The sequence below is a fragment of the Alosa alosa genome, chromosome 20, assembly GCF_017589495.1.
Source record: "Alosa alosa isolate M-15738 ecotype Scorff River chromosome 20, AALO_Geno_1.1, whole genome shotgun sequence".
NCBI classification, from domain to species: domain Eukaryota; kingdom Metazoa; phylum Chordata; class Actinopteri; order Clupeiformes; family Clupeidae; genus Alosa; species Alosa alosa.
In genome coordinates this window covers 1,884,416-1,909,306 of record NC_063208.1, presented here as the reverse complement: position 1 = coordinate 1,909,306, position 24,891 = coordinate 1,884,416, and the positions used below count along the sequence as shown (strand labels likewise).

Sequence of the window (24,891 nt, the reverse complement as noted above, 5' to 3'; positions counted from 1 at the left end):
TCATCTTTAGTTGCGTACGACTTCACACCAGTGCTTCAGGGCAGCCGTGGCCTACTGGTTAGCGCTTCAGACTTGTAACCGGAGGGTTGCCGGTTCAATCCCGACCAGTAGGCACGGCTGAAGTGCGACATTTTAAGACGTCTTTTCATCTGCAATGACTCCTATACATTTGGCGCAAGTGGCATTCCTGTACGTCGTGTTTAGGCTACGTTCAAACTATTTTTCTGGTGAATAATTATTTCGGACTGAACTTGGTGAAGGGAAGTTTCACTAGGCCTATCGTAGGCAACGATAAACTTGATCATCATCTCGGGCTCGTCTGATTGGTTTGCTGCTGCCAGCCGCCGAAAGCCAGTGGGGAGAGGGGGCATTTATCTCGGCCTATGTGACCACAATTACATCCACTCTGTTCATCTGACGGGTCTCTGACCTCTCTCTCTCTCTCTCTCTCTCTCTCTCTCATTATACATACTGTAATAATAATAATAATGTAGGCACATATCAACATAATATACAAAAATGCAAATAAGACATAGGATTGGGATGTAAAGAACACATGGATTGGGATGGAAAGTGCAAAGTAATAGTGCCTGCCAGAGGTTAGGAGGTTAAAGAGAGTGTGTGCTCTCAGGATGTGTAATCTGTAATTGTCAAGTACTCCTAAAACAAATACAGTATTTGTTAACATTAGAAATTAAAATGAAATGTTTGTCAATAAGTCAACAACAGTAAGAATGAGTAGCCTCGGACATAGAAGAGGAAAAATACAGTGTCAAGTGCAAGTGGTGTTTGGCCCATATCTGTGAAACAAATTGAGTGGAAGTGAGTGTGTGTGGGGTGGGGTAACCAGTTACATGTGTGTATGATCTGTTTTCTTCACAGGTCTTCATGAGGAGGAAGGCCTGTGGGGTAAGTTCTGTCAAGGACTCCTAGAAGATGCGCGGATGTGATCCCATACCATGTTTACCTAGAAGATCAGCTGCAGCATTAAAACAATTAGGTAAACCATTTACAGGTAACATTAGTCAGCTTAGATACAGTTGTGATGGAACGCACACACCACAGATCTGGTGTCAATATGGTTGTAAAATGCATTGTATAGTTGTATAGTTTAATTGTGTTTGCGTGTGTGTGTATACTAATTAACTATATATATATATATTATATATATATATATATATATATATATTGAAGCTTTGAATAAATTGAAGTTTTGTTCAATCCATGTTAAGACAGTTCTAAATAGAAAATACAAATAAAGTCCTTTTATAAACATTGTTAGCATATGTTTGTGTAGGAGTGCCATCTAAACTGGATTAACAGGGGTGTTAGTATGTGTTGGTGTAGGACTGCCATCTAAACTGGACCAACATGGTTGCTACCGGGACTGTCCCGTTTTGCTCCCATAGTAACGAATTACGTTGCTCTATCTTGCTAGTAATCAAGGATCTTTGGTATGACCGGTCCAAGATGGCGGCCGCATTTCTTGTTTCCGGCAGCCAATGCGGCGTCTACGTCTATGGCTGCAGCTCTCTGGGATTTGGGTTCTTCCTAACAAATACTGCATTACGAATAATGTTAAGGAAGTCTCATTTAAACTCATTCATAGAATTTACCCAGCTAAGTCGTATATTGTAAAGAGATACAAACTAGATATTGATTTGAATTGTAGCTTCTGTCACACCTGTCTGGAAAGTTCTGTACATTTATTTTGGCACTGCCCCTTCACCCGCAAATTCTGGCAGGATTTTTGTATTTTTATTTCAGAAAATATTGGTGAAAATGTTGTGCTGTTTTGGAAATGCATATCGTTTGGCTTGTCAGAAGTTGATTCCAAAGAAAATGCACACACATACATAATTAATCTATTTATTCTCTTAGCTAAATTTCACATTCATAAATGTAAGTTTATTGGTAGCCTCTTTTATGGCCTATAAGAATGAGCTTAAACAGTACATTAATCAACTTCAATTCTGTCATAACCCTAAAGTGTTATAGTACTGTTACAGTAGTAGCCTGTTCATTTTGTTTTGGATAGGCTTTGTGATCTCTTATTATAACCTTCCCTAACGTCTGAATTGCATACATGTTTTTTTTTTTCTTTATCTATTTAATGTTGAATCTTTCATGGTACCATCGTGATTTTTTAACTTGTACTGTGTTTGTTGATGTTAATAATAATAAAAAAAAGCTCTCTGGGATTTGAACTCTGTGGCTCACAAGTTCTCGCCTCCCAGACCTCGCGATGTTGGCAATCAGATGTATTGCGACGTGGATCACGTGTCAGGTCTACTTGGCATTGTGGGAAACAAACAGAGTATGAATAACGTTAGCGTCAACATCGCTTACTGTTGTGGGCAAACCGAGTATTTGTGGCCAGCTGGAATCATAGCTCACTGCTCGACTTCTGAACATCTGTGATTTGAAGTCTTCGCGAAAGGAACAGCGTCCAGTGTTTTGGGATTCTGGCATGTTGGAAAGGATTGTACGACTTTGAAAACGGACTGTGGAGGGACGATAACGTTGCACTGATTTATGATAATCATAGAGTCGTAAAAGTTGGAGTCATAGCCTACGCTGATTTCATTTTTGCGGACATTTGCTATATCCGCTCAGGCTGGGTATATTTTCAGATAGCCAAACACATACGCACGCTGTGCCGTGTGTTTGTCCGTCGTTGTCCGTCATCGTAGTACATTCTAGCTAGCGAACGTCAACTGTGCTATGAGTATGGCGTTCATCACCAAGACGCTGCCAGAGCACTTCCAATATGTGTCTTTGATTTGGTATGCGCCTAAAACAGTATTCCCGAGATAAATGCAGCTATGTTGGGAATCGGATGTTATGTCATATAGCGACATAGCGACATAGCGTTTTTTTAACCATATCAATTCTGTCATATAGGACGCAACCGACTTTCATTTACCACGTCAGTGTAACGTAAAATTGACACTCATCTGATTTGATATTCCACCGTGACGACGGCGCCTCTACTTGAAGTTAAAGGTTTACAAGGGGCTAATCTAAAGTTGACACCCCGACCCCACAACATCTGCTCGGCCCCACGACGCCAGGTGTGTCCGGGAGGGCAAACATGTGGAGTCCCGGACCCACGAGCCTGCAGTTCTTGGTGAAATCCGTGAAACATGCTGTGGGCAAAGGGCAGATCCAGCTCAGTCGCTGGCTACAACGGACTACGCCAGAGGCAATGGACTGCGATAAAATCGACATCCTCATATGCAACGCCTTTGACGAGAGGGGCTCAGCGGGGAAGTCCGAGACGGACCTGGACAGCGCCAGCGAGTCCGGAGCGTCCTTCGCGGCTGACTTCAGGCACCCGTGCTGTATCACCACCTGTTGCTTCAAGAGCGCGCTGCTGGCATGCATCCTTACCGCCGTGTGCTTCTCTTCCGTGGCCCTCGTCCGCCAGTACCTCAAAGACCTGCTGCTCTGGGTCGAAAGTTTGGACAGCCTGGTCGGCGCACTGCTCTTCATAGTCGGACTGATCATCGTGGCTTTCCCCTGCGGATGGGGTTACATCGTGCTGAACGTGGCCGCGGGCTACCTGTACGGGTTCGTGCTGGGAATGGGTCTGGTCATGGTGGGGGTTTTGATCGGGACGTTTGTCGCGCATGTGGTGTGTAAGCGGCTACTAACGGAATGGGTCCTCAACAAGGTCGGGGGCAACGAACAACTCAGCGCCGTCATCCGGGTGGTGGAGGGCGGCAGCGGACTGAAAATTGTGGCCTTAGCCAGACTCACCCCTATACCTTTCGGCCTCCAGAACGCAGTGTTCTCGGTGAGTATGACAAATGGCAACACTCAGCTGTCACCAAACTGGCACAAGCAGCTGTCAAACTTGACAAAGCCAGTTACAGTGATGTACAATCATGTGTGAAATGGTCAATCAAGTCATTCTAGTTTCTTGTCCTATAGTAGAGTGTGTGTGTGTGCTGTTTGTGCACCACTGTAATTAGTGTCTGCATTGTTTAAAAGTGATTGACAGTGTCCTCATGTGTTGACGTGATTGCTGAAGATGAGCTTTACATTACGTCACGTCTAGTCAGAAGAGATCCGTGAGTTGATCCCCACCTTTAATTTTTTATGAGCGCTCAGGTAGCTGAGATGAGTGAGGTGCTGAAAAGGTGTGTGTGTGTGTGTGTGCGCGTGCGTGCGTGTGTGTGTGTGCTTTGAAATGCCACCCATCATTGACACTTGATGCTCTGAGGGGTGTGAACACACTCGTGGATTCCCCACACATGTCCGATACTGGCTCCTCCTTCTGACACACACTTGGCTCTCGCTCCAGTGCATTTCTGAGCCTCTAACCCGTTTGGGCCGTGTGGTGGTATGGTGACCGACTGGTTCTCCGAGAGTGTGAGAGAGACAGGACGCCAGGACAGTCTGGGCACTGAGCCTTCAAACAAACTCACACTCACAAACTCACACATGCGAGCACACAACACACACACACACACACACACACACACTCGCAGGTGTCACCACGGCCAAGGGCAGGACAGTGCCACTCTGCTCAGGTCTCTGACCCCAGGTCGTAGTGTGGTGACCGACTGGTCCTCCTTGTCACCTTGTATGTGTGTGTGTGCGTTCTTGTGTGTGTCTGTGTGTGAGAGAGAAATAAAGTATGAGAGAGAGAGAGAGATTTTGAACTTAGCATGTGTGTGTGTGTGAGGGAGAAATACAGTATGGGAGAGAGATTTTGAACTTAGCCTGTGTGTGTGAGAGAGAGTGAGTTGAGTGAGTGAGAGGGAGAGAGAGATTGTGAACTTAAGCATTATGTGTGTATGTGTTTTAGGAGTGTGTGTGTGTGTGTGTGTGTATCAGGAGTTTATATATAAGTATATATACTCTTTTGATCCCGTGAGGGAAATTTGGTCTCTGCATTTATCCCAATCCGTGAATTAGTGAAACAGACACAGCACACAGTGTACACACAGTGAGGAGAAGCACACACTAATCCCGGCGCAGTGAGCTGCCTGCATCAACAGCGGCGCTCGTGGAGCAGTGAGGGGTTAGGTGCCTTGCTCAAGGGCACTTCAGCCGTGCCTACTGGTCGGGGTTCGAACCGGCAACCCTCCGGTTACAGGTCCGAAGTGCTAACCAGGTGTGTGTGTGTGTGTGTGTGTGTGTGTGTGTGTGTGTGTGTGTGTTAGGAGTTTCACAACTATTTATCTTTTACTATTTGCCTGATGTTAGTTGTGGGTGCTTCGTTTTTACATGGTTAGGAATAATAAAAAAAAATGTTCTTGAGTTCCGGTTTCCGACCGACCCTGTCAATTTATGCGCGACCCAAATTTATTTTATGAGCTTCGGGAAGAAATAACACTAAATAGTCTAGGCTACATTAAATAAATCCACAAATAAAAGGCGAACTATAATCACATTTAGGGATCGACCGATATGGATTTTTTAGTGCCGATACCGATTTTTTTCCATCAGCCGATGACCGATACAGGCTGCCGATTTTCTTGAGCCGATATTTGGAGCCGATACTGCTTTTATTTTGCTCCCTCAATTTACATCATACAAATGACACATAATTACACAAATTATAACAAATGTTATAAGTCTCAATTTAAAAAAGGAACATTTATTGAACTTATGGATGGGTGCACTGGATATGGTTAACTGTGCAAAATGCTTTCATCAACATCTTACAACACAGCCTTGATGATGCATTGCTTGCTGACATATTATAAGACATAATTCAAGTCATCACAAAATGTCATTTGTCAACACATTTAAATAATTTAAGAAAACAATAAGCCTGAAAAGTAGCTATTGAAATAAAGTGCTTGATTTGTCATTTTAGACTGCATGGTTTCAATTTTTCTATGTCTATATTTTTCTAAAAAAAGCTGCCAGATTTGTCAACCACAGAACATAAATCAGCAGAAGAAAATAACGTGGAAATAACGTGGTGTCAGATGTTTCTGTTCTAAACGGCATCAACGTCAAAAGGTATAAAAACGTAGCCTATCTCTCTCAAAGTTTTAAAATCTCTCCTTCAGGTAGCTTGAAAGCACTCATTTCGGGCTGTGATGCGGTGTCCCACTGAGTGAGACAGACCAGATGCACACACAAACTGTTTGATAGCTGACGAACCACCATTGAACTGGATAATGATAACGTTAGCAAACGGCTCTAAACAAGTAAGGCATACGGTATGTCTGGTACATGATAAACGTTAACATGAATTAACATTCAACTACACGTCTCATTATTAAAGCTCTGATCACTGCGATGGCAACTCCTACTGGTCGAAGGGAGAGGGGGAGGGAGATGCACACACCACACGCGTCCAAAACTCAGCCAGGTGGTCGCCGAATAAAAATCCCACATATCTCGGAACAACGTCGGCATTACTTAATCATATGATTGACCAGTGTTCGTAACAGCTACCGCTAACGCATGCATACGGATAGCCTACAACTTAGCTATTTGCAGCTCCCTAAATACAATGGCAAGCAGTTTTATAGAACAGGCATTCAGGGAGGGACACACACACACACACACACACACACACACACCACACGCGTCCAACACTCAGCCAGCTGGTCGCTGAATAAAACTCCCACAAATACCACGGAACAAGTTGGCATTAGGCTACTTTAATTATATGACCAGTGTTTGTAACAGCTACCGCATGAATATGGATAGCCTACAACTTCGCTTATTTTGCAGCCCCCTAAATACAATGGCAAGCAGTTTTATAAACGATCATTAAGCATTAAAAAAGTAGCCTACCTATCTATCATTCGTGGTTTTCCATTTGGACTCCACAAACCTGCCTCCACCTTAAAAGTGTATGGCAATATTTCAGCAGTCAAACAGTTAAAAGATGCTTTGAAAGTTTAAAGTTTACTGTTGTCTTGAAGAGCAGGCTTTCAGCACTCTGCTCGTGGGGGAGGGGCAGTCTGCACGTGAATTGCAGCATCTCCAGCAACACAGAGCTGCCTGTGGACGCCTGTATGTAAATAATGGGGAAATTATCGGCGAATGCAGCGGCTTATCAGCCGATGCCGATACATGTAAAAAACGCAAATATCGGCCGGCCGATATATAGGTCGATCCCTAATTACATTAATTACCCCTTGCGTTATGTATAGGGATGAGTGTATTCTCTATTTTACAAAGTAGCCTATGCACAGCTGTTCACGAAGACGATTGTTTTCGTCACTTACCAAGGCACTCACAATTTTGTCCAAACATCGTAGTTTCACCGTGAAATGTCACCTACCACAACAGTCCCTCGCGCAGAATATTGAGCCACACTTCTGCACCTTCTGCATATGACACCAAAGACTGCCCTAACGTGTTTGTTCCTCTGCAGTTTTGATGACAATAAATAGAAGGCTAACGTTAATGATCTGCTTACTTGCATCTCTCAACCTGGTGTTGCTAACCTAATGAGGCTATGAAAGTAAGTTAATTAAGGCCTACTTGGTTTACTGACATTTGAGTAGGCTATGCAACCCATTGGCAAACGTTTACCTGGATATGTCCTTTTAGCTTATGTCATGTTTGCTAGCTTGTGGGCTTAGTTTGAGTAGTGCTACCAAAATCATAGAAATTAATAACATTGCAAGACATTTACCTCTTCTATGATCCAAGAATGATTTCATTCAAGTTGTTTTTTTAACATTTATTTTAACTAATGACATAGAAAACATTCCCAATTGCATCCACATATGGTAATGCACTATGCAAAAGTGATTTACACTGTATTTAACACAGTAAGATGCAAGCCTTCCAATCCACTCAGAAATGTAATTAGGCTACTCTCACGCCCTTAAAGGGCAGGCAGTCAATTAGACGACACCACCAATGTAATGACATTAAAGAGAAGTGTAGTCAAATAGTTTAAATCAATATGAAATTACTAGATACTTACTTGGCTATTAGTAATTATGCAGGCCACAGACCATGTATTATTAAAAAGATGTGAACTTAATATGAATTACAAAATATATGAATGTATTGAAACATATGACATGATGCCATCTCTTCTGTGTCTTTTTTGGACAGTTCTACAAAAGGTTGTACTGCTTTGTGAATTACCTCAGTCAAAGCATTTTCACAAATAAAGTAGGCCTACTTGGATTTTCTGTAATCCTTACTGTTTACCTTTGATTATAACTTTTTAATAAGCATCAAGATTATCAGTGTGATTTTGGTCTTACTAACCTAAATTGCCTTAAATGAAAAAAAAAAAAATATTTTTGCAATTTTCACTTCCTCCCGCAATTTCTCCACAAGAAACCGCTAAAAACACCGCGAACTTCCATCCAGGCATTTTAGGTCGCAACAGTCTCAAAAAACCTTGTGAAATCCTGGAGGGACTGATTTTCTACCTGTCCCTTACTGCCACTGGGGGAAAAAAAAATCCCTACCGACCCTCAACTGCCAACCAACCGGAACCAAACCTTTTGTTTTATGCCTTATCCATTGCAAAGCTGATCTTGTTGTTTACATGGTTATCCATAGCAACCCTGATCTTATTGTTTACATGGTTATCCAGCAAACCTGATCTTATTGTTTACATGGTTATAATATACTCAACGGCAAGCTCAGGAGTCTAGGAATGCACAGCGGCCTATGTAGCTGGATACTGGACTTCCTCTCTGGACGAAAACAGGTGGTGAGAATGGGCTTCATCACATCCTCCTCCTTGACCATCAGCGCGGGAGCTCCGCAAGGTTGTGTTCTGAGCCCTCTCCTCTATTCCTTGTATACGCATGACTGTGTGGCTATACACAACACCAACACCATCATCAAGTTTGCAGATGACACCACTGTAATCAGTTTAATCACAAACAATGACGAAACAGCCTACAGAAACGAAATCAACAACCTTATGAACTGGTGTAAAGGAAACAACTTGTCTCTGAATGTGTCCAAGACGAAGGAATTGATAGTTAACTTCAGGCGGAAAGAACAACAGTTTGAAGCCATTAACATCAATGGTGAGACAGTGGAGAGGGTGAGAGACTTTAAGTTCCTGGGGCTACCATCTCAGAAGACCTCACCTGGGACAGTCACACTCAGAACACTGTAAAAAAAAGGCCAACAACGTCTGTACCACCTCGGACGATTGAGAAAGTTTGGTATGCGACCCAAGATCCTGAGGTGTTTTTACAGAGACACCATCTTGACTGGGACTAGGGCTGGGACAACGCGTCAATGTAATCGATGACGCCGAAAAAAAATACGCCGACGCAAAAATATGAGCGCCGATTCGTCAAGCATAACGGTGCTGCTAAATATTTTACATTTTACACCTTCAGTGTTTTCCATACGCTGACTAATCTGTGGCTGGGTACCATGAAATCAAAACCGGCCACCACACATTGATGTTCTATGTTGTAGTCCTACTATTTAAATGAAAGATAAAATAATTTCATTGAGCTGCACTTTTTACTCACACAGCCTTTCCTCGCCCCGCCCGCTGTCTCTCGTAACGAGCCCGCTGCTCCTCCTCTGCATGTGCATTTAACAAAATATTCACGATTGTTGAAGGATTGTTGTTGCCACATAGAAGCACTGCATAGAACACAGTGGGCTAAATTGCTGTTAAATCCGCTTAGCATCGTGACCATGCTGCGCAAATTTGCAGCATTAAAACTGAATTAAAGTTAAAGTAAACTCTGCTAAGGTCTTATCACAACATAGTACATTGAGGAGACTAAACTAAGTTAAGTTACAGTATGCAATCAAGCAGTATCTCAAAGCTAACGTTAGAATACTGTTTGGGTGTCAAGTTTAGCATGCTTACTTGCAGCTGCTTATTCGTTACTCATGCAGGGCTCATTTTATTGACTCTGAATGTTTGCAAGTCCAGATGTAAATGGAAAAGTGTTTTCCAAGACTCAAAAGTGCTTGTCCAAAGGAGAAGTATGAACCGTTATTTGAACTAACTACATTGCATCCACACATCAGCAGCCTTGTAACTGTGTTAATGTTAATTGCAAGGATTCCCACACGAACGTCTTAAAATGACAGGCACTCAATTAGACATACTACTGAACTTTATTGAATGCTACCTCTGACTAAGAATGCATTACTTTGCACTTTTATAGTCTTTTATTTTGGAATCTTAAGAGCAATAACCATATATTGCAATATTAAAGAATTCATGTTTTTTTTTTTTTTTTTTTTTTCATTCAGATGTGTAAATAAACATGTATAAGTTGCTATTAGTGAATGAATGGGGAGATAATCGATAATCGAATCGTTAGATTAATCGATGCATCGGAAAAATAATCGCTAGATTAATCGTTTAAAAAATAATCGTTTATCCCAGCCCTAACTGGGACCATAACTGCATGGTATGGGAACTGCTCTCAATACTATAGAAGAGCACTTCAGAGAGTTGTGCATACAGCACAGACCATATGCGGCTGTGACTTACCCTCCATACTGGAGTTATTTGAGGGAAGATGCATAAGGAAGGCAAAAAAAATCTTGAATGATCCTAGTCATCCCAACCATGAACTATTTGAGCTATTACCATCTGGCAAACGATATAGAAGCTTGAAAGCTCGTACCACCAGACTCCAAAGTAGTTTCTTTCACCAAGCAATTAGCAATTAGCATTTTTTCCCCTTTTTCCCTACACACACACACCCTTTCATTTATTTATTTTTTGAGGAGAAAAAAAACACAACAAATTTTACTCTATTATAAACCAATAATGAGATGTAATAAAAGTAATCTTGAATCTATCATAGCAAAGCTGATCTTATTGTTTACATGGTTATCCATAGCAACCCTGATCTTATTGTTTACATGGTTATCCAGCAAACCTGATCTTATTGTTTACATGGTTATCCATAGCAACCCTGATCTTATTGTTTACATGGTTATCCAGCAAACCTGATCTTATTGTTTACATGGTTATCCATAGCAACCCTGATCTTATTGTTTACATGGTTATCCAGCAAAGCTGATCTTATTGTTTACATGGTTATCCATAGCAACCCTGATCTTATTGTTTACATGGTTATCCAGCAAACCTGATCTTATTGTTTTACATGGTTATCCATAGCAACCCTGATCTTATTGTTTACATGGTTATCCAGCAAAGCTGATCTTATTGTTTACATGGTTATCCATAGCAACCCTGATCTTATTGTTTACATGGTTATCCATAGCAACCCTGATCTTATTGTTTACATGGTTATCCAGCAAACCTGATCTTATTGTTTACATGGTTATCCATAGCAACCCTGATCTTATTGTTTACATGGTTATCCAGCAAAGCTGATCTTATTGTTTACATGGTTATCCATAGCAAAGCTGATCTTATTGTTTACATGGTTATCCATAGCAACCCTGATCTTATTGTTTACATGGTTATCCATAGCAACGCTGATCTTATTGTTTACATGGTTATCTATAGCAAAGATGTGGGGTATACTACGAATCTCGATTAGTGGGTTAGCGAGGTATGTTGCGCTCAAAGCCAGGCTATGCTGTGACACGAAAGTGGATCTGTTTTAGTGTCGCTATATCACCATGGTATCTTATGCTGTCAACCAAACCTGGTCGGGAGGAGGTTATGTGCTAAGTTATAGCTCAAATCTACCGCCCACTGACCAAACTTTGTTTTTAAGACAATTGATATCTCACGTGTAGGATTCTGTCATATATCTTACAAGTGGAGCTCCGCCTCTACTAACATTTTGGATCTCGAATGCGCTTTAATAGTGCTAAAGCGGGTAAATATCCCACTATGGACGTGCATACCATACAACAACTGATGACAATTGATTTATTTGATGTTATAGGTTAGACACAAAAAATGACCGCAGTGTAGATTAAGCTATCGCTCATGAATGCGGAAGTAATTGTTTTCAAATAGAGGTGGTCTTGTGCGTCTCCACGTTTCACGATTGGCCAACGTCATCCCAACACCGAGAACGCTCACAAATCTGAGCTGAAAGCCTAGTTTGACAAATATCACATAACTGCTATCGTAGTATCACTTAACATATACCCTGAGTCAAGGCTTTGTCAAGCCTCAATATGTCTACATAGCCTAGATATGTCTAACGTGCTTCATAGTATACCCCACTGATCTTATTGTTTACATGGTTATCCATAGCAACGCTGATCTTATTGTTTACATGGCAGGGCTCCAGACTAACTTTTTGCACTGGTGCGCCTAACTTTTTTTCTTAGGTGCACCAGCACAAAAGTTAGGTGCACCCAAATTTTCAACCACATCGCATTTAACACCGCAGCAGGTTCACTTTTTTTCCTTAATTACTGTCCTATATAGGCTGTCCGAAGTGTTGGTGCTTTAAGTGTTCACTGAGCTGAAATTTAAACTTAAAACATCTCAAGATTAATTAAATAAAAATAACAGTGAGTAATTTAACAGTGCACGTCTTTTAAAGGAGAATTCCAGTGTGATATTGGCCTAAAGTGACATGATACCGAGTGTGAATGTATGTCTCATAGCCCATCTCTGCTTGTCCCCTGCACTCCAAAATCTGGCGCTAGTTAGCCGATGCTACCAACAGCTTTTTCAATGGTGGTGCTTCGCATCAGGCTAGCCATGCAAATAAATCACTGTTTTACACCATTTACGAGGGGCTCAATGTATCTCCACACTTCATTGGTAGACTCGAGGGCCCTGACATTTAAAACGAGACATTGAGAACTTTGAAAAAGCACTGATAGTTTACTTACAAGACGGTTTATACAGACAGTATCTTCACGAAGTTTAGCGTTTGCAGCCATCTTGAATTTAGTCACGATATATAGAGCGACGAGTAAGAATGAACAGGTATGATAAGGGATCAGATTCCAAAAATAATTCAGTGGAAATGCATGGATTCCAGTTTCTTCCAGTAGCACCTAAAAGGTATTGCAGACACCTTGCTAACCGCTAATCCCCACAGCATCACAGATTAACTTGCTGGATGCTAACTGGTATGGGGGATTGGGGATTTGCTGATCCAGAGCGCATTTACATGGTGCTTTATCTCAAACCTGAGTCAAACTAGCTTGGGATAAACTGAATGGGACATACCATCTAAATGTATTCTAGATGATAATGAAAACTTAGCTCGTAAAGAACTGCATTGTTGCATACTGTTTCTTTAAGGGGACAAAAACGGTCTGTGTGGAGTCAACCCCCTGTTTGGAAGGCCTCTTTCTGTGTTTTTGGGGGAGATGTGCTGGTCTGTTTTTCCGCAGCGTTTGTGTTTTTCTGATTAGATGTAGGCTGAGTCTGCGCTCCCGCCACAACGAGGTTATTTAATATTTACAGCCTGCTGTGGGGGAGCACACAAGGTCATCTAGAGAGAGGGAGAGAGAGACGAGCTCAGCAGCAGCCCACCTCACTGGACAGGAGCTGTGTGTGTGTGTGTGTGTGTGTGTGTGTGTGTGTGTGTGGAGAGAACGTAGCTCAGTGAGACTTCACCTCAGGTTGTGCCAAAGGCCAGAGAATGTGTGTTAGAAGTGCTTGTCTTCATTTAAGAGATTAAGGACGACACCTTACCCTACACGAGGTCAGCATGACATGCTTCATTTCACTCCCTTAGCCCGTGTGTGTGTGTGTGTGTGTGTGTGTGAGTGAGGGAGAGAGAGAGAGAGAGTGTGTGTGAGAGAGAGAGAGAGAGAGAGAGAGAGAGACTGTGTGTGTGTGTGCAGTCCTAATGGTGCTGTGTGTGTGTGTGTGTGTGTGAGAGCAGTCCTAATGGTGGGTGTGTGTGTGTGTGAGCAGTCCTAATGGTGCTGTGTGTGTGTGTGTGTGTGTGTGTGTGTGAGAGCTGTCCTAATGGTGGTTTGTGTTGGTTACTTCTGAATCAGTGTTACAGTTGCGCAAGTGGAAAATTGCCGTCTGCTTTAATTACTCTTCAACTCCAGCAGTGTGTGTGTGTGTGCGCATGTGTGTGCACTTTGCCTCAGTGGTCTCAGCCAAATTAGTTAAAGCATGAAGTGTCCAATATGCAACTCGCACGTCTCCATACACACTCACATGCACACAATGTGAAACACCAAGCTGGTACACACACACACACACACACACACACACACACACACTAGGGCTGTCACTTTTGTGAAAAAATCCTGTTCGATTCTTGAGACATAATTGTTCATTGAAAAATCGATTTTTCATGTCTAAAGACGTTTCAATTTTCAACGGCAAATATAGGCCAATCCACGGACAACAGGGATTACGAACGTAAAGAGGGCGCTTGAAGACGCACAAACCAGCAATATTGCTGCTGATTTATTCGTGTGAAGTTTCGTGCACAACGACAAACAGGAGTGCAACATTCTCGAAAAACATTAAGCGGAGTGGGCTGCCATAACATCAGTGGAAAACATTACTGCAGGCTTTAACGTGGCTGCGTTTACGATTAAAAATGTCAAACAAATTTCGCCTACGTAGAACTCACGACTGCACAGTTTGCATACCGCTTTGTCCTTCTCCATAGTTTGATATATATATATATTCCTGCTACTGGAAGAAACTGGAATCTGGAACTGGAATCCATGCATTTCCACTGAATTATTTTTGGAATCTGGTCCCTTATCATACCTGTTCATTCTTACTCGTCGCTCGACTTATCGTGACTAAATTCAAGATGGCTGCAAACGCTAAACTTCGTTAAGATACTGTCTGTATAAATCGCCTTGTAAGTAAACTACCAGTGCTTTTTCAAAGTTCTCAATGTCTCGTTTTAAATGTCAGGGCCCTCGAAGTCTACCAATGAAGTGTGGAGATACATTGAGCCTCGTGAAATGGTGTAAAACAGTGATTTATTTGCATGGTTAGCCTAATGTCAAGCACCACCATTGAAAAGCTGTTGGTAGCATCGCTAACTAGCCAGATTTTGGAGTGCAGGGGACAAGCCGAGATGGGCTATGAGACATACGTTCACACTCGGTATCATGTTTCAACACACTTTAGGTCAATATCACACCGGAATTCTCCTTTAAAGATAAGATAAAATAATTTCATTGAGCTGCACTTTTTACTCACACAGCCTTTCCTCGCCCCGCCCACTCTATCGTAACGAGCCCGCTGCTCCTCCTCTGCATTTAACAAAATATTCACGATGGTTGAAGGATTGTTGTTGCCACATAGAAGCACTGCATAGAACACACTGGGCTAAATTGCTATTTAATCTGCTTAGCATCGTGATCATGCTGCGCAAACTTGTTCAAAACCGCTGCATTAAAGTTAAAGTAAACTCTGCTAAGGTCTTATCACAACATAGTACATTGAGGAGACTAAACGAAGTTAAGTTACAGTATGCAATCAAGCAGTAGCCCTAACGTTAGAATACTGTTTGGATGTCAAGTTTAGCATGCTTACTTGCAGCTGCTTGTATTACTCGTGCAGGGCTCATTTTATTGACTCTGTTTGCAAAATCCCGATGGAAATGGAAAAGTGTTTTCCAAGACTCAAAAGTGTTTGTCCAAAGGAGAAGTACAAACTGTTATTTGAACTAACTACGTTATGAATTGCATCCACACATCAGCAGCCTTTTAACTGTGTTAATGTTAATTGCAAGGATTCCCCACACCTAACGTCTTAAAATGACAGGCACTCAATTAGACATACACTAGCCTACTGAACTTTATTGAATGCTACCTCTGACTAAGAATGCATTACTTTGCACTTGTAGTTACTTGCACTTCAGTCTTTTATTTTGGAATCTTAAGAACAATAAACTTATATTGCAATGTTAAAGAATTATTTTTTTTTTCATTCAGATATGTAAATAAACATGTATAAGTTGCTATTAGTGAATTAATGGGGAGATAATCGAATCGAAATCGAATCGGACTGAAAAAATGAATCGTTAGATTAATCGATGCATCGAAAAAATAATCGCTAGATTAATCGTTTAAAAAATAATCGTTTATCCCAGCCCTAAATGGGACCATAACTGCATGGTATGGGAACTGCTCTCAATACTATAGAAGAGCACTTCAGAGAGTTGTGCGTACAGCACAGACCATATGCGGCTGTGACCTACCCTCCATACTGCCCTACTCAAGAGATGAAGACTGAATTACATTAACCATTAGAATCACCAGCACCAGCACCAGCATTAACCATTAACCAGCACCAGCACAATTACATTAACCAGCACCAGCACCAGCACTCCCTTCAGACAACACCAGCTGGGTATTGCTCGCTTCACTTTGTGTGTGTGTGTGTGTACCAGCTGGGTATTGCTCGCTTCACTTTGTGTGTGTGTGTACCAGCTGGGTATTGCTCGCTTCACTTTGTGTGTGTGTGTACCAGCTTGGTATTGCTCGCTTCACTTTGTGTGTGTGTGTGTGTGTGTGTGTGTACCAGCTTGGTATTGCTCGGCTTCACTTTTGTGTGTGTGTACCAGCTTGGTATTGTTTCGCTTCACTTTTGTGTGTGTGTGTGTGTACCAGCTTGGTATTGCTCGCTTCACTTTGTGTGTGTGTGTGTGTGTGTGCCAGCTTGGTATTGCTCGCTTCACTTTGTGTGTGTGTGTGTGTACCAGCTTGGTATTGCTCGCTTCACTTTGTGTGTGTGTGTGTGCCAGCTTGGTATTGCTCGCTTCACTTTGTGTGTGTGTGTGTGTGTGCCAGCTTGGTATTGCTCGCTTCACTTGTGTGTGTGTGTGTGTGCCAGCTTGGTATTGCTCGCTTCACTTTGTGTGTGTGTGTGTGTGTGTGTGTGCCAGCTTGGTATTGCTCGCTTCACTTTGTGTGTGTGTGTGTGTGCCAGCTTGGTATTGCTCGCTTCACTTTGTGTGTGTGTGTGTGTGCCAGCTTGGTATTGCTCGCTTCACTTTGTGTGTGTGTGTGTGTGTGTGCCAGCTTGGTATTGCTCGCTTCACTTTGTGTCCGTGTGTGTGTACCAGCTTGGTATTGCTCGCTTCACTTTGTGTGTGTGTGTGCCAGCTTGGTATTGCTCGCTTCACTTGTGTGTGTGTGTGTGTGTGTGTGTGTGTGTGTGTGTACCAGCTTGGTATTGCTCGCTTCACTTTGTGTGTGTGTGTGTGTACCAGCTTGGTATTGCTTGCTTCACTTTGTGTGTGTGTGTGTGTTAGGGCTGGGCGATAAAACGATAGCGATATGTATCGCAATAGACATGTAATCAATATCAATAAAAAATGTGTTCGAGAGAACATTCGATAAAAGCAACACACCTCCCGCCTTACGTTGTCCATAAATAAATAGGCTAAATATAGCTTGCATTATAGCTAGTATGTGCAACTCTACCAGAGTAGGCGATAGAAGTAGGCCTACCTCAACACAAGACTCTCTCTCTCTCTCTCTCTCTCTCTCTCTCTCTCTCTCTCTCTCTCTCTCTCTCGGTGCATATCCCTCCTCAGCATGCGCATGTAATCCAAACATTCACAATCGTGCAAGACGACTGAATTGCTATTAAATCCGGTTAGCATCATTAGCACGCTGCATGAATTTGTTCAAAACTGTTGCATTCAAATTGACTGCTAAATTCTAATCAACTCAATCCCGATGCAAATGGAAAAGTATTTTCCAAGACTCAAACGGGCCTGTCCCAAGGAGAAAAAGTATTCATTTGAAACTTAAACACACGTGGGGAAACTGAACAATCTAACCAGTAGACTTACTATGATAAACTAGCAAATTACTTTGTTTACAACATTTCCAGGCTTCAACCAGTGCTGCTCATTCAGACTTATGTGCACAATTATTTATTTGAGTGTTAAGTTTAAAGGAAGGTTAAGTTTAAAATAAAAGTGTTTTAAATTGAACTTTTTTTTCACCTTCTGGTCCTTATCTGAAATTGATTTAAAAAAAAAATCAATAATTATCGATATCGACCGATATGAAATACTTATATCGTGAAACACGTGTGTGTGTGTGTGTACCAGCCTAGCCCAGCCCAGGCCAAGGTCAGCTATGACTGGTGGCCAGCAGGACGAGGGGACTTTAGGGAGGTCGCTTCACTCCAGGCAGCCTTCACGAGCCCTGTCAATCAAGCAGCTATCACGAGCCCTGTCAATCAAGCAGCTATCTTGAGCCCTGCCAATCAAGCATGCCCCCCTCCTTCTGACCATAGGAGGACACTGGAAGATGCCGTGTGTGTGTGTGTGTGTGTGTGTGTGCGTGTGCGTGTGCGTGTGTGTGTGTGTGTTGTGTGAAAACAGAACCGTCCTTCTCTCTCTCTCTCCACCTTTTGCGTAATTCTCTCCTGCTGTAGCCTGCCAGCTGGCCGTGGGGGCGACGGTTGACTGACCCGCGAAAGCCCCGCGGCCGCACTGCTGTTAGCGTTAGCTCTGCCGCACTGCTGTTAGCGTTAGCTCTGCCGCTCTGCTGTTAGCGTTAGCTCTGCCGCACTGCTGTTAGCGTTAGCTCTGCCGCTCTGCTGTTAGCGTTAGCTCTGCCGCACTGCTGTTAGCGTTAGCTCTGCCGCACTGCTGTTAGCGTTAGCACTGCCGCTGCGCTGCCGGACTGCTCTGAATCTATAGCAGTGAATCTATCTATATATATATATATTAGTCTGGTCTGAATCTATAGCAGTGACTGGACTCTGCTCCTGTTTATGTGTTATAAGATCGGCAGAGTAATCAGTGTATTGAGACATCGTCTCCTCAGAGGGAGCAGACTCACTCACCCGCACACACACACACTCACCCGCACACACACACACACTCACCCGCACACACACACACTCACCCACACGCATACACACCTTCACGCGCACACACACGATCAGGCCTTGAAGGTGTGTTCAGCGTGCCTACACACGCACACACACTAACCCCACACACACACACACACACAAACAGGCCTTGAAGGTGTGTTCAGCGTGGCCACACACACACACACGATCAGCCCTTAAAGGTGTGTTCAGCTGTTTAGTGTCAGTGTGATTTCAGGTGACCAGCCTTGTGGGTGTTATGACCTCAGCTGACAGAGGGACAATGACCATGAAGAGGCTGTCCCCTCACACACTCTTTATCTCTCTCTCACTGTGTGTGTGTGTGTGTGTACACATTCCCACTGTCTTGTTACCCACTGAAGGGTGGGTTCAGGTGTGAATCAGGTTCTGAGTGGGAGGTGAAGGATGAAAGACCTCTGTGTGTGTGTGTGTGTGTGTGTGCGAGAGAGAAGGGGTCAGGGTGAATTAGATTTGTCTTTGTGTGTGATTCGTCTTTGTATGTTAGATTTGTCTGTGTGCGCGTGTGAAAGGGTCAGGGTGTGTGTGTGTGTGTGAAAGGGTCAGGGGTGTGTGTGTGTGTGTGTGTGTGTGTGAAAGGTAAATGGGCCTTGCTATAGCTCTGTCCTGTCCCATCTGCCCGCGGGGGTAAGCACCTTTCCTGAGAGGTGTGTGTGTGTTTGAGTGGGGCAGGGTGTGTGTGTGTGGCCACTTTTCTGTGCATTGCACATTAAGCGTGTAACCCACACCAGCCTGGACTGCCAGCACGGCAGAAAAGAAAAAGCTCTGTGTGTGTGTGTGTGTGTGTGTGTGTTGGGGAATGCTTACATATTTGTACACACACACACACTCTCTATGTGTGTCTCAGTTGGAGGTTCATTATATAATTAACAGTCATGGTGATGTAAAGTCATTAACGAGTCAGGAGGTTAATATGTGTGTGTGTGTGTGTGACGCCAGTCAGTCTAATACACTAGATACCAGTGACGCACATTAGGCATGAGTGTACACTGTCTGCATGTCAGCAGAACCTCCTGAGCTGGACAACAGCAGTCAGAGACCGTGTGTGTGTGCGCGTCAGTGCCAGTGTTGGTTAGGGGGGTGTGTGTGTGTCAGTGCCAGTGTTAGGAGTGTGTGTGTGTGTGCCAGTGTTCGATGCGATGTCCAGTCCAAACCACAGGGAATGAGAAGCGCGCGCCGGCCACTAAGCTATTCTACACAGACCGCTATAACAGGGCCATGATGTCACATCCTGTCGTGGTGGTTGGTTGTGGCGGACTGCTGTTGGACAGAGGACATCCAAGGCGAGGCCTGAAGAGTGTGTGTGTATGGGTGTGTGTGTGTGTGAGGGAGAGAGAAATGTTGTGTGACAATAATATTACAGGGTGAGGCTGTGTAGTGTGTGTGTGTGTGTGTGTGTGTGTATTGTTGTGTGTGTGTGTAGTGTGTGTGTAGTGTGTGTGTGTGTGTGTGTGTGTGTGTGTGTGTGTGTGTGTGTGTGTGTCTGCGTCTCTGCTTGTGTGAAACCCAGCTGTCTCAGCTGCATGATCCACTGAGGTCATTACCCAGGAGCATAGAAGCACACACAAGGACGACAAGACCAGAGATTTATTTTTACACACACACACACTTCTCCCTAGGCAGGCAGGAACACTGTGTGTGTTTGTGTCAGGGGAACGCTGTAGAAGGCTATTGATAAGCTTGTCTTGCAAAGCTGTGCAGTGTGTTAATGCTGTTGCACCCTTCTGGACTTCACACACTGTTTATCCTTTAATATTAGAACTCTGTGTGTGTGTCCTCCTCACACCACAGCCATGTCCTACATCATTGTCCTCTTAGTCAGATAATAGTGTCCTTAATCTCCCTCCTACTCTCCCTCAGATCAGACGCGTCCTAAATCATGTCCTCTCTCTCTGATCTGAAGTGTCCTAAATCATGTCCTCTCTCTCTGATCACTAGTGTCCTAAATCATGTCCTCTCTCTCTGATCTGAAGTGTCCTAAATCATGTCCTCTCTCAGATCACTAGCGTCCTAAATCATGTCCTCAGATCACAGACGTGTCCTAAATCATGTCCTCTCTCCTCAGATCACAGACGTGTCCTTGCCCAACTACCTAGTGGCCTCCTCGGTGGGGCTGCTGCCCACTCAGCTGCTGAACTCCTACCTGGGCACCACACTGCGCACAATGGAGGACGTCATCGCCGAGCAGAGCCTCAGCGGATACTTTGTCTTCAGTCTGCAGGTGGGACCGTGTGTGTGTGTGTGTGTGTGTGTGTGTGGCCGAGCAGAGCCTCAGCGGATACTTTGTCTTCAGTCTGCAGGTGGGACCGTGTGTGTGTGTGTGTGTGTGTGTGTGTGTGTGTGTGTGTGTGTGTGTGTGTGTGCGCACCGAGCAGAGCCTCAGTGGATACTTTGTCTTCAGTCTGCAGGTGGAACTGGTCACAGGCTCCCCCGCTCGCTCACTCTGTTTCTCTCTCTCTCGCTGTCTTTCGCTCTGTTGCTCTATTTCTCTTTTGCGCTCTCGTTCTGTCACTCTACCAATTTTTCTCTCTCTTCTGCGTTCACTATCTTCTAAGTGATCACTATCACTTTCTCTCTCTCTCTCTCTCTCTCTCTATTGTTTATTTACACTTATGTGGCTTACATCTTTCCTGATCATTGTGTTTGTCTGTGTGTGTGAGATGTAATCTCACCTCTTTAAGCCTGTGTGATTATGAGCAGGTGCAGCAGGGTGTGTGTGTGTGAGAGAGTCATCAGTGGGGGGAGCAGCTGTGTTCTGGTAAACTGTGTGCTCAGTGTGTGTGTGTGAGAAGTAGGCCTGAAGTAAAGTGATGATCTGACCCCCCCCCAATGTGATGCTACTGTGTTCCCTTACCCAACGATTTCCCACTGCTACTGTGTGTGTGTATAGTGTGTGTGTGTGTGTATAGTGTGTGTGTGTATAGTGTGTGTGTATAGTGTGTGTATAGTGTGTGTGTTTAGGCAGTGCAGTTCTGACTGGCTGTCTTTTTTCTCTGCATCTGTCACAATGATGGACAAACACTACCCTGCACGAGTCAAGGCCAGAATAGAGAACCTTAGATAACCTCCCTCTCCCATGTTCTCTCCCGTTCTCTCTCTCTCTCTCTCTCTTTCTTTCTTTCTTTCTTTCTTTCTTTCTTTCTTCTCTCTCTCTTCTCTCTCTCTCTCTCTCTCTCTCTCCCCCCCCTCTCTCTCTCTCCCCCCCTCTCTCTCTATCCCCCTCTCTCAGATCGTCATCAGTATCGGCCTGATGTTCTACGTGGTGCATCGTGCTCAGTTGGAGCTCAACGCGGCCATCGCTGCCTGTCAGCTGGAGCTCAAGACGTCCTATCAGAACGGGGGTTATGGGGGCACTTCGGACCCCCCTGCAGCAAGCCCTCAGCGCGGGCCGGGCGGGTCAACATCGCCTGACCCCCCCATCTGACCCCCTCCAGCGTGACCCCCCTGCAGTCGGACGTGCCCCCCACCCAACCCCCCCTCCTCCTGATGTGAAGTGCTCGCCCAGGACGCCGGTGCCAAGGTGAAGACGCACCTGTGCCCACCTGTGCCCATGGCCATGCCAAGGTGAAGACGCACCTGTGCCCACCTGTACCCATGGCCATGCCTGCCATGCCAAGGTGAAGACGCACCTGTGCCCACCTGTACCCATGGCCATGCCAAGGTGAAGACGCACCTGTGCCCACCTGTGCCCATGGCCATGCCAAGGTGAAGACGCACCTGTGCCCACCTGTGCCCATGGCCATGCCAAGGTGAAGACGCACCTGTGCCCACCTGTGCCCATGGCCATGCCAAGGTGAAGACGCACCTGTGCCCACCTGTACCCATGGCCATGCCAAGGTGAAGACGCACCTGTGCCCACCTGTACCCATGGCCATGCCAAGGTGAAGACGCACCTGTGCCCACCTGTGCCCATGGCCATGCCAAGGTGAAGACGCACCTGTGCCCACCTGTGCCCATGGCCATGCCAAGGTGAAGACGCACCTGTGCCCACCTGTGCCCATGGCCATGCCAAGGTGAAGACGCACCTGTGCCCACCTGTACCCATGGCCATGCCAAGGTGAAGACGCACCTGTGCCCACCTGTGCCCATGGCCATGCCAAGGTGAAGACGCACCTGTGCCCACCTGTGCCCATGGCCATGCCAAGGTGAAGACGCACCTGTGCCCACCTGTACCCATGGCCATGCCAAGGTGAAGACGCACCTGTGCCCACCTGTGCCCATGGCCATGCCAAGGTGAAGACGCACCTGTGCCCACCTGTGCCCATGGCCATGCCAAGGTGAAGACGCACCTGTGCCCACCTGTACCCATGGCCATGCCAAGGTGAAGACGCACCTGTGCCCACCTGTGCCCATGGCCATGCCAAGGTGAAGACGCACCTGTGCCCACCTGTACCCATGGCCATGCCAAGGTGAAGACGCACCTGTGCCCACCTGTACCCATGGCCATGCCAAGGTGAAGACGCACCTGTGCCCACCTGTGCCCATGGCCATGCCAAGGTGAAGACGCACCTGTGCCCACCTGTACCCATGGCCATGCCAAGGTGAAGACGCACCTGTGCCCACCTGTGCCCATGGCCATGCCAAGGTGAAGACGCACCTGTGCCCACCTGTGCCCATGGCCATGCCAAGGTGAAGACGCACCTGTGCCCACCTGTGCCCATGGCCATGCCAAGGTGAAGACGCACCTGTGCCCACCTGTGCCCATGGCCATGCCAAGGTGAAGACGCACCTGTGCCCACCTGTGCCCATGGCCATGCCAAGGTGAAGACGCACCTGTGCCCACCTGTGCCCATGGCCATGCCAAGGTGAAGACGCACCTGTGCCCACCTGTGCCCATGGCCATGCCAAGGTGAAGACGCACCTGTGCCCACCTGTACCCATGGCCATGCCAAGGTGAAGACGCACCTGTGCCCACCTGTACCCATGGCCATGCCAAGGTGAAGACGCACCTGTGCCCACCTGTGCCCATGGCCATGCCAAGGTGAAGACGCACCTGTGCCCACCTGTACCCATGGCCATGCCAAGGTGAAGACGCACCTGTGCCCACCTGTACCCATGGCCATGCCAAGGTGAAGACGCACCTGTGCCCACCTGTGCCCATGGCCATGTGTGTGTGTGTGTGTGTGTGTGTGTGTGTGTGTGTGTGTGTGTGTCTGCGTGTGTCTGCTTCTTTATGTCTAGCTGAAGTGGCTTCGGCTTGACTCGACTACGTCTCCGATAGCGACCGGGGAACAGATGGAATGTGAAGCGGAAACTCTGCAGAAAAATTCCAGAACGTTCTGCCAAGAAGCACCTCATCACACTGAGCCTAACACACACACACACACACACCCCCTATAGTTTACTTAGATAAGCCCCTCCTGCCCGTCAGTGTCGTCAGTAACCACACACACACAGCCACACGCACACAGCTGGACCTTGCTGTATAGTTATCTTCTGTATCATGCTCACATGTTAATTATTAAGTGGGACATTTCAAGGCTTCTCGCTTTATTATTTTTGACTGCTGTTATAATAGAGGTTCTGATTAGGGGTGGACACACACACACACACACAGGGATCTGATTAGGGGTGGACACACACACACACACAGGCTTCTGATTAGGGGTGGACACGCGCACACACACAGGGTTCTGATTAGGGGTGGACACACACACACACAGGTCACCTCGTCCACTTCAGCTCTTAACTTCTCGGCTGTACTGCAGTAATGAGACTCCCTCTTCACCTCTCACCTCTCTGGGACCTGCCATCCCATAATCGAGCGTCCCCTTTCATCCCTTAGTCTTGCACAGTTGACACTGACGTTAGCCCCACACACACACACACACACACACACACACGTTATGTAACCACCAAACTGCCTTTTTTTTCTACCCCTGTGCCATGTGCCCTTCCCCTCGGAGACGTTAGGAATTAGCCTCCCTGCTCTCACACACACACACACACACACACTCTTCTGAGAGGAGCCGTGGGAGGGGGTAGTGTCCTAAGGAGACGAGACGAGTGCGGCTAGTTGTGACCCCGCCACATTCTCCTGCCCCGGAGGACTTGAGGGCCTGTCCCGCTCTATCAGTGTGTGTGTGTGTGTGTCCCGCTCTATCAGTGTGTGTGTGTGTGTGTGTGTGTCCCGCTCTCTTAGTGCTTGTAGCCCTGTCTGTCTGTCTGTCCAGATGGAGAGCTGACATGCT

At 45.4% G+C, this 24,891-nt stretch overlaps 1 protein-coding gene across 1 annotated transcript; it reads left to right on the top strand.

The window, feature by feature from the left end:
- Positions 1-2,316: 2,316 nt before the first annotated feature.
- On the top strand, positions 2,317-22,124 carry tmem64 (transmembrane protein 64). Its single transcript, XM_048230119.1, has 3 exons — positions 2,317-3,799; positions 20,766-20,921; positions 21,930-22,124. The coding sequence occupies exons 1-3, from the start codon at positions 3,095-3,097 to the stop codon at positions 22,122-22,124; spliced, it is 1,056 nt and encodes a 351-aa protein (XP_048086076.1). The 5' UTR covers positions 2,317-3,094.
- Positions 22,125-24,891: the final 2,767 nt, after the last annotated feature.